Source organism: Thamnophis elegans, chromosome 3 (assembly GCF_009769535.1).
Source record: "Thamnophis elegans isolate rThaEle1 chromosome 3, rThaEle1.pri, whole genome shotgun sequence".
NCBI classification, from domain to species: domain Eukaryota; kingdom Metazoa; phylum Chordata; class Lepidosauria; order Squamata; family Colubridae; genus Thamnophis; species Thamnophis elegans.
In genome coordinates, this window is record NC_045543.1 from 118476804 (window position 1) to 118495147 (window position 18344).

At 35.5% G+C, this 18344-nt stretch overlaps 1 protein-coding gene across 1 annotated transcript in view; it reads right to left on the reverse strand.

The window, feature by feature from the left end:
* Window positions 1-18344, reverse strand: part of CWC27 (CWC27 spliceosome associated cyclophilin) — a 107698-nt gene that overhangs the window by 81972 nt on the left and 7382 nt on the right. The window contains exons 6-10 of the mRNA XM_032213556.1: window positions 15041-15144; window positions 14193-14262; window positions 12595-12674; window positions 11495-11528; window positions 8652-8806 (exon numbers count right to left, since the gene is read on the reverse strand). Coding sequence (XP_032069447.1) covers window positions 8652-8806; window positions 11495-11528; window positions 12595-12674; window positions 14193-14262; window positions 15041-15144 — 443 coding nt within the window. The remainder of the gene's footprint in view (window positions 1-8651; window positions 8807-11494; window positions 11529-12594; window positions 12675-14192; window positions 14263-15040; window positions 15145-18344) is intronic.

Here is an 18344-nt window from a genome sequence, read left to right on the forward strand (position 1 = left end):
AACATATTCCATAGAACATGACTTGATTAAATAAGCAATGAGCAATAACAATAGCTTTACATAATAAGGTTACCATTGTGTTTTGCACTATATGAGAATATGAATTTACAAAAAAAAATTAATTCTATTTTAAGCTATCTTGCTTACTTGCTAAGAAAAAATAGCATCACAAAGAAGTGTACTGTACAAGTAATCATATAGGCCGACCAATATTTCTGGGTTTTAAGATGCATAGAAATAGCATCATTATTATTATAATGACTTTGAATACAGTTGATGCTAAATACTTTGTTTTCAGAAGGAGACACATGCTTCAGCAAAACTGTCATTACGTATGATTCCATTATATACAAAATTTAGACGTGGTTTGTTCTTGCTCAACTGAGCATAGCAGTTCTCTATTTTTAGTAAACATGCATAAAATCGTATTTGACAATGCTTTTCAGATGTTTGTTACTTTTCAGAAAGTTTGTTACTTTTCATGTATTCCCACACTGATAACTAAAGACAAGTCTATATGCAAACAAAATTAGTCATAACTGCAAGCGATGATAGACATTTAACAACTCCTGTAATAGAATAAATAGGTTTTCCATTATGATATTTTGAACAGTTAGAAACATTTAAATTAAATGTATTATGCAGTAGTGGTGGTGCATCTAGGAAAAAAATGACATTACTGTCACACAAATTGTTTGGCTGTATATGTTATGTATATTTAAGAAACATCTCTATACACAGTAACTTGCAACTAACTGATATTTCACAGTGTTCCAGACAGAGAACTCATAGCTAGCCATAAATTTCTTGAACAACTAAGTGACATATGTTTGTATATGTTTATTTTCTGATTTACTTCGGGGATTTCCAACATCAAAATAACAGCTATGTTAGAGATTGTCTTGTATGAAGCACCTTATTCAAGGGATAAGACTCAGATCACATGTTACACTGAGCCATAGTGTGGATTGTTTCATTTTGGTTTAGTATGCTGAATGACCCAACCAGCTTGTCTATTCAATAAATCATGCTTAAGCAAACAATGACTTAAAACAATACTTAAATCCAATTTAATTTTCTCAAATCTCTAAAAATCTGCAGCGTGCTTACAAATAGGATAGTACAAACATTTTATGGCATTTAATTTAGGCAGCTATTGGCCTGAGATATTTTCTTGAGAACTTTTGTGTCCATTTAATAGAGTATCAGCCCTTGGCACTATGTCAACACTGCTTCTCTCACCACCTACTGGATACTGGACAAGCAAGCGAATAGCCAAATACTTAAAACAATATCCCAGGAGATAACTAGAAAAGCCTCAAGACTAACCCTTTACAGCAGTAAGCCAACCTGTAAAGGATATCAGAGAACCCACTATTTGACATAGTTAAAATTACTATACTAGACTTTAAAATATGACTGTTATAGTAATTAAGCCACCAAACTAGAAAACAGGAGACCTTGAGTACACGTCCCGCCTTAGCCATGAAAGTCAGCTGAGTGAGGAAAATAGGAGAAGGATGTGTGGGGAATATATTCATTGTTTTGAATCATTTGTAAAAACAATAAAGAAAGAATACAAATTAATAAATAAATCAAGTGTAAACCATAGACCCAATATTTATGTTATTTAAATTACAATTGGAAAGAACCTCCTTGATCTTCTCAATCACGGACATCCTCTAACTAAAGTATTTCTAACAGATATCTAAGCACCTCTTTCAAAGTCTCAAAAGAAAAGAGATTCTAGCCAGTTCATTCCTCTGTTGAAGAGTGTCTACTGTGGGATATTACACCTTAAAACCTACTCTGTATATTTACAAAGGCAGCATTCAATTTGTACAAAAAGGAACAAGTACCAACCTAGGATTATAGTGCACTCATCACAAACAATTAATTTAATTTATTGCTTTACAATCCAAACCAATATCCATTAAAGCAGATACAATTAAAATGCATGCATAAAAATAACGTAAAACCAAGTCAATAATACCGGTGAGGAAGACACCAGTTGATTTCTATAGCCTAATGTTACAGATATAAAATTTTCCAATGCCCTTCATACGTCCAAAAATTAGTAATGTAGACAATATGAGATGCAACCTCTATGCATAAATATACACAAGTATGATTTTCATATGGAAGATTATAAAATCTTCCAAGTGTCATGCTGATGGATAAGGCGTCGACTTGGGTCATACAAAAAGTCTCTTCGTGGCAGAGCATGCATGATCTTGAAAAAAATAATTAGGGAGAATCTCCCCAAAAGGGGAGGGGTATTTAATTTTACTATAATAATAGAAAATGTTATCAATATTCACCCAAGTGTCTAAGTCTGAGACCCTCTGCTTAAATTCTGCTGAAGTATTCTTGGGGCTTCAGATACGTTAGGCTGATGTTGACAAAGTACAATAGACCTTGGTCAATTGGTCTTCACTGAGTGGATTCAAATCTTTTGTTCTGGATATGATGAACCCAAGAGCTTCCTTCCAAAGACTTGCCCTGCCCAAGACCTTAAGCAGCATAATTTTATGTGATCCTCAAAAAATGCAGTTAGAAGACTAGACGCTGAATGCAGGATGCATGATATTGTTATTAAAAATTTAGAGTGTATGGAATTCAAGGTTGACTTCTTAGAGATGCAAATTCAGTTCTATAATGTAACATAGCCAAAAAAATTTGACCTTGAATAATTTAATGGCAGTCGAGACAAAATAATTCTCCTGCCAAGTTGTAAATTTGGTAATAGCTGGAAATGATTCTTGAGCCCTTGTAGATAATTCCCTGGCTTGATTTCTCCAGCAGGTAGAACTTGAAAATAAATGCTTAATTATTTGAAGGCTTTTATCTACTTGATCATTTTTCCATTAATCATACGCTAGTTGAGGGATTGGGACGCTTTCTGGAAAATATCCAAACCTTTGTGTGTTTTTAATAATTTATTTCAAGTTCTTTTCTATTGCAGTAGGATAATAGCTCACTAAGGCAACTATACATCCTTCAGCATTAGATGGTAACAGAGAATGGCTGCAGCATTTGCATATAAAATAAAAGATATGGGGGGAATGAACAAGAGATCATAACTCAAAGTCTATGTAGCAAAATACTCAACAATATAGAGTAGAATAGAATAGAATAGAATAGAATAGAATAGAATAGTATTCTTTATTGGCCAAGTGTGATTGGACACACAAGGAATTTGTCTTTGGTGCATATACTCTCAGTGTACATAAAGAAAAATAAAATAGAATACATTCATCAAGATACAACCGTTAGTGAAAGTCATAGATTACTAATCATAGGTTACTAATAAGAAATCAAATTATACTAGGAAACAAATAAAACAATATAAAATTGAAAGATACAAGCAATGTTGTTATAATCCTAAGTGGAGAGATAGGTACTAGGAAAGACATAGGTACCAGGAAGGAAGAGAAGAATAGTATTGCGGGGATTAGTTATTTAGCAGTGATGGCATTTGGGAAAAAACTGTCCTTTTGTCTAGTTGTTCTGGTGTGCAGTGCCCTATAGTGTCGTTTTAGAAGTTGAAACAACTTATGTCCAGGATGTGAGGGATCTGTAAATATTTTTACAGCCCTCTTTTTGACTTGTTATATTTTATTGTATTATATATTATATTATATATTATATAGCTGATATGAGGAACTATACACCAGTTCTTTACTAATTTACACATGGGACAAAGGGCCTAAGTCCCCATTGCTATTTTCTTTGAACTATGCAATAGTCCTTTGAATTATATGATTAATTTGAGGAGATGTTGATCAACTGTTGAGCCTGCTAATTTTCCCTGAGAGTTTATCGGAGGGTGGGGGAGGATATAGAGTCAAAAGTCACAATTTACAGGGATCCCTTTGGGAGAGTATATTTATTTGCTGCATGGTACAAAATTATTCACTGATTAATCACATCAGGCCTGAAACTGGTCTGCTAAGACTCTGTGATATTCTCAGAGTTCAACAATCCAGCATTTTATACAAATTTGACATATAATTTGCCAATTACTGAGAGTAATTACTGAGCAATAATTAGTGAGGATGCGCCTATCTTCCCTTTTATATATTGAAAGGGTAATAGAATTAAATCATTTATAAAGGAACCTAGTTTTTTTTCTTCCTTACCTGTTCCTTCTTCCTTCTATTTTCTCCACAACAACTGGATTAGGTGGGTTGACCTGAGAAAGAGTAACTGGCCCCAAATCACTCAGACAGCTTTCATATTTAAAGCAGGATTAGAATTCACAGTCTCCTATTTTCTAGTTTGGTGCCTTAACCACTAGACCAAACCTGCCAACATTTATGACTATTCAGGAAATAATTCTCCTCTTCCTACCACTCCTTCAATATATGGGGCACCCAGCATTTTTCTGTGCATTTCAACCTTTCTTCTCTTGATATTCTAGTACATTGCACTGAGAAGAAAATTTTCAAACTCAGAGGTTGTGCAATTATTTGAAGACAAAAGGACCCTTAACTACAGATACTTACAGTTCACTAACCAATCTCTTAACACTTTCTAATCTTTGCAGTTTCCAAAGGCTTGTTCTATTTCAATGCTTCTCTATTTCTTTTCCAAAAGTACAACATATTGAATAAATAATATTGAAGCACACAGTATAAATCTCCATAGTCCATTTCATTAATCGAATTGTTTCAACTCAATGGGCAAATTGCTCATACAATTGTTTATATCAATTACAGCCTGAATGAGTTTAGCTATCAACAAGACATATCTGCAGAATGTTTTCTCTCTGAAATTCCTGTACAGGGATTTCACTCCAAACAATGTAGAACATAGGGTAAAAAAAATAGATTAATCATTAAGAAGAAACAGCCATTTCATAACTGTTATTTGAAACAAGTTTCATAGCTTAGTAAAATGTATGAGAATGTATCAAAAGATTCCTTTTCATGGGTCAGCAATTATGGTGAATGATGATTTCTTCCCCTTAGAATGTCCTTCAATAGTATAGGTCAGTGTAAATGGAATTTCTCTATTAGGATAAGATTTTGTTTGTTTTGCTTTGTTTAAAGATCTGAAGACTGCAATAAGAGGCATAAAGTCTAGGCAAACAAATCAGGACAGGAAAACTGTAGGAGATAATAAAGCAGGAATTACTGAGGCCCTGTTATCAGTCACTAAAGAGTTGGAAATAAAAGGATACTCCAGCCAAGAAATTGACTGGGAATTAACTCACCAATAAATAACCAAGACCAAAGGGAAGAATGGGCATCAAACAAAATAAGCCAGTTATATATTTTGTAAAAGCACATTCATGTCTTGCTTCTACTTAACTCAAAGAAGCATACATAAAAAAATATTAAGACATATGCCTGGAATTGAATTCATTGTATTGAATTCAAACCATATTCTGAAATGCATATGTTTAGGGATTGATTTTGGCAATAGCATATCCTGGCAGGCATATCCAGCAAATCAAGTACACTATAGCTGCTTTTGGAATTAATCAACTTACTCTTAACTCATCAACACATATGTCTAAATATATAAATCACTTAATTTATTTAAGAAGTTTTCCACAACAAACTGTTCCGTAAAAACACAAGCACAACTGATATGGCTGTGCAAAACTTTCCAAAAAGGTGCTTTGAGTACATAAATAGGACCTCTTTTTAAACATTAAAGTAGCTGTGCTCTTTTTACAGATTTGTATTACTCCTTCAGAAACCATTCAATCCTGGAAAAAAGAAATGACTGTTTTAACAGTTCAAAAAGATGTTTTATATATACTGATAAATTAAGCACCTCATTTGAAGGTTTATGGCATATATAAATCAAAACTTTGAAACAGATATAAATAAATAAATAAATAAATAAATAAATAAATAAATAAATAAATAAATAAAATGCAATTTTGCTGTAGTGTGTTTGCTAGGCAATGGTTATGAATACAACAATCTATTATTTTATTCAAATAATAAATAAATAAATAATAAATAAATAAATAAATAAATAAGGCTGCAGCATTTGCTGGCTCCCAGTTTTCAACAAAATATAGCCTCAGCAAATTAAATATAATTTAATTAGTTAATCACAAAATCATTTTATCAACAAAAATAAAATCCATACTAGAAAGGATCGAACATAGTGATGTTCAAACAAAACAATACTTGATCTTAGATACCCACTACAAAAATTCCAACCACTCTTAAAATATGTAATATAGCGTATATATCTCAACACGAATACTACGAATGAAAAGGGTACAGGAAAGAGCAGTACCCATATGATCAAAGTCATATGGGTAATGGCTATAAACATTAGGCTTTTTTAGTTTACAAAAAGGCAAATAAAGAAAAACATGAGAGAGACAAATAAAATGATGCATGATATAAAAAAAAATAGGAAAGCAAACATTTTTCTCCCTAAAATGGGCAGTGAGAAGAGATAAAAGAATATACTGATTTATACAAGACACGTTAGCATATAGACTCTGCTACCACAAGAATGGTTGGTGCATCAGACTGCCATTTCAAATTAAATTGATCAGAAAAAATCAACTTCCACTGAATTTGGTATGATGGATTCTATGAGATGAGACAAAACATCTTGTGGAAAGGACCAAACATTGATCCATTACAGAGAGGCATTACTGGAAAGCAAGTTATTGCTTGTCATTATGAGGAAATGAAGTAAAACCAGTGGAGTTTTTCCTCCAATTTACAATCAATTTCTAAAAATATGTACACATTTTTAAACCATCTTATTTCAAAATGTGACTTGGAAATACTGAAGAAAGAAATAATAATAATTATTATTCAAAGGCTTCTTTTACTGAGACATACAAATGAAAATAGCTTCTAAATAATCTGCTGTCTCGGTTTAATTAAAAACTAATTTTCATCTACTATCAGCTAAAGCGTATTAATTAGATTCAATCATTAGAGTTTGGTTATGCCATAATTAATGATCATATGTTTACTGAATTTTATTTACCTCCGTAGAATGACTGTTTAGCTTTACAATTTTTATACTGAAAACCATAAAAAAGATTGATTCTTTATTCTGCAATCTATGGCTCATAATTAGCATGCCTCTACTGTTATATCCTTAAGGTTGAGACTGTTATATCAACAATCAGTAAACGTAATTTAAATTAAATTAAACCAAATTTTAAAAAATGAAGCCAGTGGATGTCCATAAATACATGACACGTGAGCGCCATCTACAGGTCAACAATCCAACTAAAAGCTTTGATAGATTATTACTTAAAAAGGAAGATTCTAATTTCAAGTTCTAATATTTTTTTCACACTCACAACATTTTAAATGTATATTTTATGAATACCTACAAAATTTGTTTTATGATTGGAAAAATCTATTTTACTGTAGGTCTCTACAACTAAAAAGAAGTGTGTGTGTGTGACAGGAAACAAAATTATGTTTGTCACATTTTTTTTGAACGTGCAATCCCTTAATTGAGGAGAAAAGATTGGACAACCAAAGATTTGTCCAAGATGGAGTTGAGGAATTCTGCCTTGGGCAATGGTTTGGACCAGAAGATCTTCAAGGTCCCTTCCAATGCTATAATTCTATGACATCACATGTAAAAGGGATACCAAGAGGTGGATTTGAAACAGGATCTTAAAAAGAAATTTATTTTGTAAAGATTAATCAAAATCCAGTCTTTCAATCTAGACTGCAACCAAATCTCCTGGAGAAAAAGCCACTAAGTCTGTTTCTTTGCAGACCAGTGTATAAAAATAAATGGTCAGATATTAATGATTTATTTTGGCATTTTCTTCTATTAGGTAAAAAGCAAATTTCACTGTCTCACTGGAATCCCAATTCTCAACAAACAAGATTCATGTGTAAAGCACTAAATGAGCAATTTTTGTAAATGAACATAAAAATTAGATCAGAATTGCTGTAAAAGCAATTACTTCACATATGAAGTCTTACTCTAATAATGTATTTAACTTTCAAAATTGTCTTTGATTATTTAACTTTAAAACTTTTGATAGCTACCAGACATTTGACAAAATGTCATCAAAACCTCCCACTGAAGGTGGGGCAGTGGTTAAATGCAGCACTGCAGGCTACTGCTAGATCAGCAGGTCAGCGGTTCAAATCTCACCGGCTCAGGGTTGACTCAGCCTTCCATCCTTCCGAGGTGGGTAAAATGAGGACCCAGATTGTTGGGGGCAATATGCTGACTCTCTGTAAACCGCTTAGAGAGGCCTGAAAGGCCTATGAAGCGGTATATAAGTCTACTGCTATTGCTATTGCTGCTATTCATACAACTCGCCACATGCTTTGATTTACAGAAAATTGAACCAGCTTTTCCAAAGCCATCTCTTGAGAACATGCCATTCACAAGTGTTTTAATTTTATCTTGAAATTGTTTTTTCCATTTCCCATGCCTGACAATTGCTGAGTAGACTGTAATTAACCCATTATAACATAGAACAAGACTATGCTTTATTTTTATGTTCAATATTTATTTAAACATTTTTAAATTTATACTTGGTGACAAAATGGACCTCTTAAAATAATTATGAAAAGCTTAGATACATCATAACATTTTATTTAAAATGACAACTATAACATATTTGAAAGTTTCCTTTAGAAACTTACCCTCTCAGTTAATTCAAGGTATGCATTACTCACCTACGGCTACTCTTCTGCTTTGGTTCTCCTTCTGTTATTTTTTTAACAGGTACATCAGTATTTTTCTTTAACTTCTGCATAACTCGTTTTTTCATCTCATTCTTTTCTTCATTATCAAGATCATCATCTTCATCATAATATCCCTCCTCTTCTTCCTGGGCAGGTTGTTAAAACATTCATACATTTTAGTTTATACATCTGAACTGCTCAGTTTCAATCCAAAAAAAGATTATTTCTCGTGACCAATGTATTCGAAAAGCATATTTCTAAAAGAGCAAGTTATTTATAGAGATATGAAAGGAGGGATAAAATAATAGGGAGCCCTTTTAAGGGTTTTTTCCTCTCATATAATTAGGTTTGAACCTAAATGAAATATGTTTTTGGCACAATTGATAAAAATGCTCAAGATATTGTGTGCCACTGTCACAAGCGACCTCTAAAAACTATGTCACAGCACAGCTTTCCTGCACACAGGGGTGGATTCTACCGGTTCGAGCGAACAGAAAGCTCCGACTATCTGCTGGGAGTGAAAAGGTTCACTCCGACTTTGAAGTAGACCCACCTGCCCACCCACCCCTACTCACCTATATTTCCTTTTCAGAAGCCCAGCTGATCAGCGTGGCAGAGTGGATTGCCACACGTCAGCTGTTTTTCTTGCCAGCAGTAATGCAAAAGGTGAGTTTTCTGTAAACTGTGTGCGTGCACGCAGCAAACCAGTTGTTAAACCAGTAGGATCCCACTCCTGCCTGCACATGTATTATGCTGTGGGCAAGTAGCAATTGCAACACTCTCAACTCCAAAAGATGCATTTCTGTGTCCAAAGAGGTATCATTTCCAAAAGAAATTACATTTCTTTGCTTGTGGGTCCTCAAACGGCAAGGAAGTCAAGTGAATTTGCTTGTTGAGAGCCCTACAGAAGCTAAAATAAAGTATTCTATATTTTTTACTAGAAGTTAAAAAATCTAAATTTTATTTATATCCTTAAATACTTATCACCTCTTTAAAGTATACATGAATTTACCCACCAGGGACATTTTAAAGTTTAATACCAAACATTATTCAGTGCAAAAACAAAGTGATGTAAATATATTTTATTTCCAAATGTAAAATCAAAACATCTTTGTTGGCAACTTGAAATTCCTGGTCCTGGAAAGCCTCTAGTCTCAAACTGTAATGCTTTGTGGGAATGATGTCACATGGGAGGGGAGGTGGAAGTGGTGCTGCCTAGGGAATGATCAGATAAGATGGCATAGCCTACAGCTGCACAACTATTGAGAAAGTAAGTCACAAAGGAACTTCCCCAATTTATAAGGCTGTAAAAGAGATGGTGGGAGATTAGTATTATCAGACTTGCAAGATTCTGTTAATATAGGTTTACAATAAAGTAGAATTAGTTCAGCTGGTCCTGTTTCCTGTCTATCTATCTTGGAAAGCTGATATCAATCTTGCATTCCGTGACAGGAAATGAAATGGGTCACCTTAGAGGACTACTACTACCAGAGTGATACTAAAACATTTACACAAGATAGTTCAGCTATATAATCCAAAGATGGTTGGTTAGAACCTAGGATCAATGATGGATGGCAAGAATAAATATACCCTTTACATTCTATCAGCTTTCATCCTGAGCTGAAAAATCAACAGAATATTCCTCCGTCAAGTGTTTATACGTATGGAGTCAAAGAAATCACGTGGTTGACATAACTTGCTTGGTTGAATTATCAAAGCTAGGTCTCGTGTCACAACATTGGCATAGTTATCAAAATCTGGGCTTTTCTGCCCTCAGAAAACGGCTTTCTCAATTTGCAACTCCTTTCCCTACAATCTGCATTTGAGTGTCCCCCAACTAGGAGACAGAATGGCTCTTTTACAAGAAAGAGTTATATTACTGGCTCTAAATGGGTAATGATGGCCAGAGGTCATTCATCCTTTGACCCAGTTATTTTGGAGAACCATTTCCCTTATCTGATCTTTTTGGGGAAAAGGTTGTTGAGAAAGTCAATTACAAAATATCTTGGATAAAGATTATCTCAGTGCAAATCAATGAGGAACTAGATAAGATTAAACAGATTGAGGATGTAACCCAGTGCTGGGAACCAGGAACCAGTGCCTCTAGGGTATGAAGAACTGTATGCCATGGCACAGACTTAGAATGAATCTGAACAAGAGGTACTGCTGTGCAAAATCCTTCTAATTCCAAATCCAGGAGGCTTCTGGGTACAATTCAAGGTGACAATTTATATTTATTTATAATTGCTCCTTAAACTTAGGTTTTCATTACCTCGGAGACTACTATATTTGTTCCATACAGAATCTAATTAACTAACTAGTGCACGCTGTGGAGAAGGACATGATACAGAAACATTTCTGCATTCAAGATATGAAGAACACGGGTGCCTATGAACAAGCCTTCTCTGTTGAATATCTTTGGAACAACTTGCCTCCAAAATCAGACCACCTCTGTATGGTCATTTCAAAAGAGCATTTAGATGGTGCTATTCCAAAAACCTTTCAACACAAATGTCAATGGTCGTGACAACTGCTAGTTGGGCCTAGGATTGAAAAGATGGGCTGTATCTGTGATGATATTGTATGTTTTGTTGTTTATTCACAAAAAGCTACCTCAGATCTAAGATGAACTGTCAGCATACAAATCTCTGAAATTATAACTGAACTAATGAGGTAAGAAAGATTTCCCTACCCTACTTAGTTTACTGAAACCTTTTTGTTAACAGGACTATTAAATACTGCCAATGTTTCAGCAGCAGCTGAGACAGTAACCAGATGTGTAGTGGTAACAGACATTAGCCCCATGAATATTATAGCGAATGTAAAGGTCTTACCTTATCTGAATTATCACTTTCATTTGCTTTTTCACTGAAAGAAAATGCAGCATGTAAGTAATTGTTTCATAATGCAAGTTCTGAAATAAAATTAATCTAAATGAATTTTTCTGATTTAGATAGAAGATTTTATTTAGTGTACCCTAAGAGCCGAGGTGGCGCAGTGGTTAAATGCAGCACTGCAGGCTACTGCTAGATCAGCAGTTCAGCGGTTCAAATCTCACCGGCTCAGGGTTGACTCAGCCTTCCATCCTTCCGAGGTGGGTAAAATGAGGACCCGGATTGTTGGGGGCAATATGCTGACTCTCTGTAAACCGCTTAGAGAGGGCTGAAAGCCCTATGAAGCGGTATATAAGTCTACTGCTATTGCTATTACCCTTTAGCCCAACTAATGAATATTTTTCCAGCAGAAACAAAGGCAATCTGATTACTATTTTATAAGTATCATATATGTTTAAAGGAGCTCTCTTAGCTCAAGAGTTACGATCAAAGCTGCATGATATCCTCAAAAAATATTTGGCAAATAGGAAAATGCCCAATAATGTATGGCAGTCCTTCCTAACTATAACCCTAGCCCTCCCTAAGTGTAGAGAAATTCAAACATGGCTAGTGGCCATGCTAGCTGGGAATTCTGAAAGCTGCAGTACTAAAATATGTGAAAAAGGTTGATTTTCAATGCAGTAACAAATAGGGCAAATTTCACATATTTCACATATTCTATTGTCCCAATAGAAATTCTACATTTCTTGACTAAGATAATTATTTTTGAATTAATTACAGTTGGGTTGCCACAAAGAAGAGGGAGTCAAACTATTCTCCAAGGCACCTGAGGGTAGAACAAGGAGCAATGGGTGGAAACTAATCAAGAAGAGAAGCAACTTAGAACTGAGGAGAAATTTCCTGAACAATTAATCAGTGGAACAGCTTGCTTCCAGAAGTTGTGAATGTCCCAACACTGGAAGTCTTTAAGAAGATGTTGGATAGCCATTTTTCTGAAACGGTGTAGGGTTTCCTGCCTAGGCAGGGGGTTGGACTAGAAGATCTCCAAGGTCCCTTCCAACTCTACTATTGTATTGTATTGTATTGTATAGTTTATTTACCTGTCAATGGCAGGAACAGAACTCAGGTGTGGATCATCTTTCAGTAAATCATGACTACTTTTGCTTTTTCCTTTCATGCTCTAAATTTTTTAAAAAAGAATGGAATGATGGGTTCATGAAAACATTTCTTCACTTTTGTAAATTTCTCTTTGAAAACAGAGCATTGCTACTTATACAAAGACATTAAACAACATCCTAACTATTAAAGCAATTAAAATTACATTGCTATATGTAATGTGTTGCTTGCAGATGCTCATTCAAATAAAACTATGAAGATCTGCTACCTATATTTGTTACAAATAAGAAATGGGTTTATTCTGCAGGAAGATCTAACCTTGGTGTTTTTTCTATTATCAAAATGGCCATTTGACTTTGAAACTGGATTTTAGAGAAACGGGGAAAAATCAAAAAGCCTTTATCCTATATTGCACATAGATATATTGACAATTTTAAATAACAAAAATAACCTTCAGGATACCAGGGGCTAGATTATTTTGGGCTCATAATTGTAACCAGGACTTTCAATTTCTTTATTTACTTTCAATTGTGTATTGAAAGAAAGCAGAAACCAGTTATTTTATCTCTATTAATAGCCTGGCGGTTATATCCTATGCCAGTAATGGTTATTAACCTTTTTGGCACTGAATGCCGAAACTGTAGCATGCACGCACGCATGCTCCAAAGCACTGGAACCCAGAAGAGAGCAGCTGGCTAGCGTGCATGCATGCCGGACCAGTTGTCCAGCACGTATGAGTGTGATGTAATGGTTAACCCTTTTGGCACTGAATGCCGAAACTGTAGCATGCACGTAAACATGCGCCAAAGCCCTGGGACCCATAAGAGAGCAGCTGGCTGGCGCGCGTGCATGCCAGACCAGCTGTCCAGCACACATGAGTATGATGGAACCCAGAAGAGTAGCTGGTAACACCTTGTGTGCCCAAAGTGGGCACTGTGTGCAACCTCTGGCACGCGTGCCATAGATTCACCAGCACAGTCCTATAGCAATTCAATTTGCTAGACAGTTTTCAAAGAGAGACCAACAAAAAGCAAGTTAAAGGCAACTAATCTGGAAACCACCATCCTCCATCATTCTCTCTATACATTCAATAGTTGAACTGATTGCCAAGATTGATAAAAAGCACTCCTGGCAACAGTAGCACAAAATTTTCTCGGAACAATGCTAAGTCCAAGAAGAAACGTAAGCTCTGGTAAGACATTAAGGGAGGGCAAATGCATTTAATACAAATAACACAAATCTCACTAAAACCTTCTCATCTTTTTACTTTTGGCTGAAGATGTATGTCTGCAAACTTTCAGAGAAATTATTGCTATTAAGCACAATTTCCTATGTTTTACTGCAAGAATGATTTAGATCTGTATGATTTCTACTAGTAAGACTTGCTAGTATACCATCAAGATATATTATTTCTTTTATTTATCATTATTTTACCTAAATCCATAGTCTGGGGCCTCAGTTTATATTCAGTTTATTAATATAACTCTGCAATAAGCAAATCTGGACAAATCTGGATAATTTCACAATGCTGAAAATTAAAGAGATTCACAGAAATATATAGGTAGTTAGCTTGAAATTATACCTGACTAACTCTGTTGACTTCTACTTCTTCCTCCTCAGCTTCTTCTCCAAATGAAAGCAGGCTAAAATTTCTTCAAATAGAAAAAAGAGGCACCTTCATTGAACAGTAGAACACATAAAAACCCAGAATTCTTTTGAACATTATTGCCACTTCAAAAGTCTACAGAATTAAATTTTCCTATTGAAATCTCATATAATCCTAGCCAACCTCTGCAATAGGTTGCCTTCTTGCTGCACTTTGTCAAGTATCCTTAAAATCTTTATTAAAACACAGTCTGAGAATGCATAAGACACTACAGCATGACGTACTGTCAGGCCCGGAAGCCATTTTTTGCATTGGGCCTTTAGGCCTGCCACATTCAATTCTGTGGGAAAATGGGAGGGGTGATTTTATGGAATATGGGAGATATATAGTCATGAAAACATTCCTTTCTCAGAGAGCAAGGACATCTTGTCCTGCACCTGGAGGAGTATAACTGGGAGGCATCTCCAATTGGGACGGTTCCTGATTGGCTATGTGACGGACATGTGGTGCTGGGCAGGGGCTTGGATTTTCATTTGGCTTTTCATATTCGGATTTTCCCAGTTGCGCCAATATGAAATCTCTAATAAAATGAAACTTTGAAGAACTTCAAGCCTCGGAGTCTTCTTTCGTTGTTACTTAGGATCCTGACACTTACCTTATCAGGGTGCAATGTTCCACTCAAGAAAGCTTACAACTGGATCCTGTTCCTTATCTTTTGCACAACTATTTGTATATAATTCAGTGTCAAGGCATGAATCAAATCCTAATATGTATGTAGAAAAATATAACTGTTTCCCAAAAATAAATAAATATGCTATTTTTACTTTGTGCCCTTTGATTTTGCCTTCTCAACTTCTTCCACTGGTTTCTCATTCTTCAGCTTTTTAGTCGTCCTTGGAATTATATCATCAAAAGGATTAAATAAAACCTAAAACAAACATGTTTCGTTAATCTTTTAAGACCTTCTATTGTGAAAAATATTATTTCATAAGCACCTAAACACTGCAATCTAGAAATGCTGATGAGGCATAACTAGGCTTATTGAACAGCTTAGTTGAAGCTTGTATTCTTTAGGTAACAGCCTTATCTAACAATGGCCAAAATAGTTATATGCCAGTTTTTATTGGAAATCAATCAAACAAATGTTTGAACTATCCAGCCGTTAAAAAATATGAAAACTTAATAATCTTATCCCAGTGGTTAAGAAATATGAAAACTTAACAGAATACTTCCATGACCTAAATGGTGATATGTTCTTCACACAGGTCCTGAAACTAGATAAAGAGAAGCAATTAAACAAATGACCCAAAATCATTATACCTATTAATATATTTATTGATGAAAACGTATCATAGCTACAAATTTGTATGTGCCAAAATATATGAACCTTTGGATTCAGTAACTACTGTATTTTTCAGAGTATAAGACACACCTTTTTCCCTCAAAAAAGAGGGTGAAAATCTGGGTGCATCTTATACACTGAATACAGCATTTTTGCCTACTGAACCCCCCCCCCCTTTGCAAAAATGGACATGCAGAAGGTTTGGGAGGCTTGCAAAGTGGGCCGTTTTTGCTCATTTTTGCCCCTGCAGCCCCCAGGAGCACTCTAAGTGCCACCAAAAACTCTGCATGCCTCCCCTTTTTTTGCAAAAAATGGGCTGTTTTTTGCTTGTTTTGGGGGGGCAGCCCCCAGGAGCACTCTACAAGCTTCCCAAATCTCTGCATGCCCTATAATTTTGAAAGAAATGAGGTGTGCAAAGGGTTTGGGAGTCCTGCAGAGTGAAAAAACTTTTTTTAAAAAAATTACCTCTTCAAAATCATAGTGCGTCTTATACTCTGGTGCGTCTTATAGTCCGAAAAATACAGTAGTGTGATCTTCTTGAGATCACAGAAGTAATTCCAACTAAAGGTTTCCTACAATCTTCGCTTGGAGGACTCTTAGTTCATTCCTCCCTATAGAAGAGATTCAATTTTGGGATGTTGGTGAGCTTCTGTGCATGAAACATCTACCTCAGATCCTTCCACATTTCTATAGGATTATAGCAGATTTTGGACATTCCAAAACAGTTTTTTCTACTTTAACCATTCTTTGTGTATAAAACTTGTGTGTTTTGGATCACTGTCTTGCTGTATGATCCCCTTGTCTTGATCTTCAAGTTTTCACAGACATAGTTTACCCTGAATTTGTTGACATAATTCAGAATGTATAGCTCCATCAATGATGGCAAGCATTCCTGATCCTAATAGCAAAGCAGGACCAAACCAAGATCCTAACACCATGTTTCACAGCTGGGATAAGATTATTATGCTGGAATACAGTGTTTGTTTTTCAACAAACAAAGCTTTTCATTCAAACTACAAGTCTACTTTGGTCTTATCTGTCCACAGAATATTGTTTCAACAGCCTTCGACTTATCTAGGTGGTGTTTTGAAAACTGCAAAACTGCCAGGATTGTTGTTGTTCAGTGTTCTTCTGATGGTAGTTTCTTAAACACAGACATTCACCAATGCAAGACAGGCCTTTAAATCCTTAGACATTACACTGGGCTCCTTTGAGACCTCATGGAGTATAACAAACCTTGTTCTTGACTGATCTCCTGGAAAGGATAACAATGCCATTGATTGCCTCTATTTGCACATGAACTGCCTGATATTGGACTAGTGAAGTCCACACTCTTTGGAAGTATGTTTTCCCAGCCTGGTGAACATCAACAATTTGGTTTTCAGACATTTTCAGAAATCTTGTTTAAGCCATGACATACTTCTACATACCTATGTTGTGAAGATCACATTTTGATAGTGAATACCCAGAAGTCTGTTCTTTTAATAAGGCAGAACGTCCCCACTCAAACCTGATTATTATCCCATTGATCAAAACACTCTAATTGTCATATAATTCTAATTTTCATGTGCATTGATAATTTGGATCATTTTCCTCAATAAATCACAGAACAAATATGTTTTAGACTCATTTGCTTAATTGCATTCTCATTATCTAGTTTTAGAGCTTATGTAAATAACAGGTGACACCTTTTAAGATCATACTTATGCAGAAATATTGGAAATATTGAAAATTCACAAATCTTTTTTCATGTACATGACTGAACATGAAACTTCATGAGATCTTCTAGAACAGCGGTTCTCGACCTGTGGGTCGCGACCCCTTTGGGGTCGAACAACCTTTTCACAGGGGTCGCCTAAGACCATCGGAACTCTTAAATATTTAGACTCTAAAGTGTGCTGTGTCGCACTCTTTCATACACGCACACACACGTGTGCACACCCACAAATACACACACAAGCGCACATGCAGGGAAGTAGGAGGAGAAACGCAAATGTAAAAAAAAATAGGGAGTCTATATGTGTGTGGGGGGAGGGGGCAGAAATCTCAGGTGCACTTCTGGCCATTTTAAAAAGTTTGTGTACATTGGAATGAGGTCAGATTTGGAGCTTCTCACTGCACACGGTTATTGAGTTCCAAGCTAATCAGAGCCGAGGGGCGGGGTTTTAGCATGACGGAGCATTGGATACAGCCTATGGTTGGCTTAGAAAAGAGCTGATGAAGGATAAAGCTGCACAAGGTGGAATTGAGCACCACTCTAAGCTGCAGCAAGAGAAAATGTGTGTAGTGGGGCGGGGGAAGAAGCCAAGTCTGTAGTCCCGGTTTGTACATGTCTCTTTCCTTTTTGGGGGGCTGTGAATCTACAGGCGAGCAAGATGGGACTCTATACATTTACTGCACCAGTCACTGTTTTTCCTATTGGGAAGAGACCCGGTTATTAATGCTACTTGGTTGCACGAGTAGGGCTTTTTACCCCCAGCTAACTCCCTGGCAGCCGCTGAACAATCATAGAAAAAACTCTTGATCCCTGTAATATCTTTGGACGAAGATATTTTTTTAATTATTATTACCGGTTTTGCTTGGCGACGTGGGCATTTTCATTTTTTAGTGGGTTATAATTACATGTTGTTTTTATGATTAATCACTATGCTTTAATTATGTTCAATTTATAACAATAAAAATACATCCTGCATATCAGATATTTACATTACGATTCATAACAGTAGCAAAATTACATTATAGAGTAGCAACAAAAATAATGTTATGGTTGGGGGTCACCACAACAT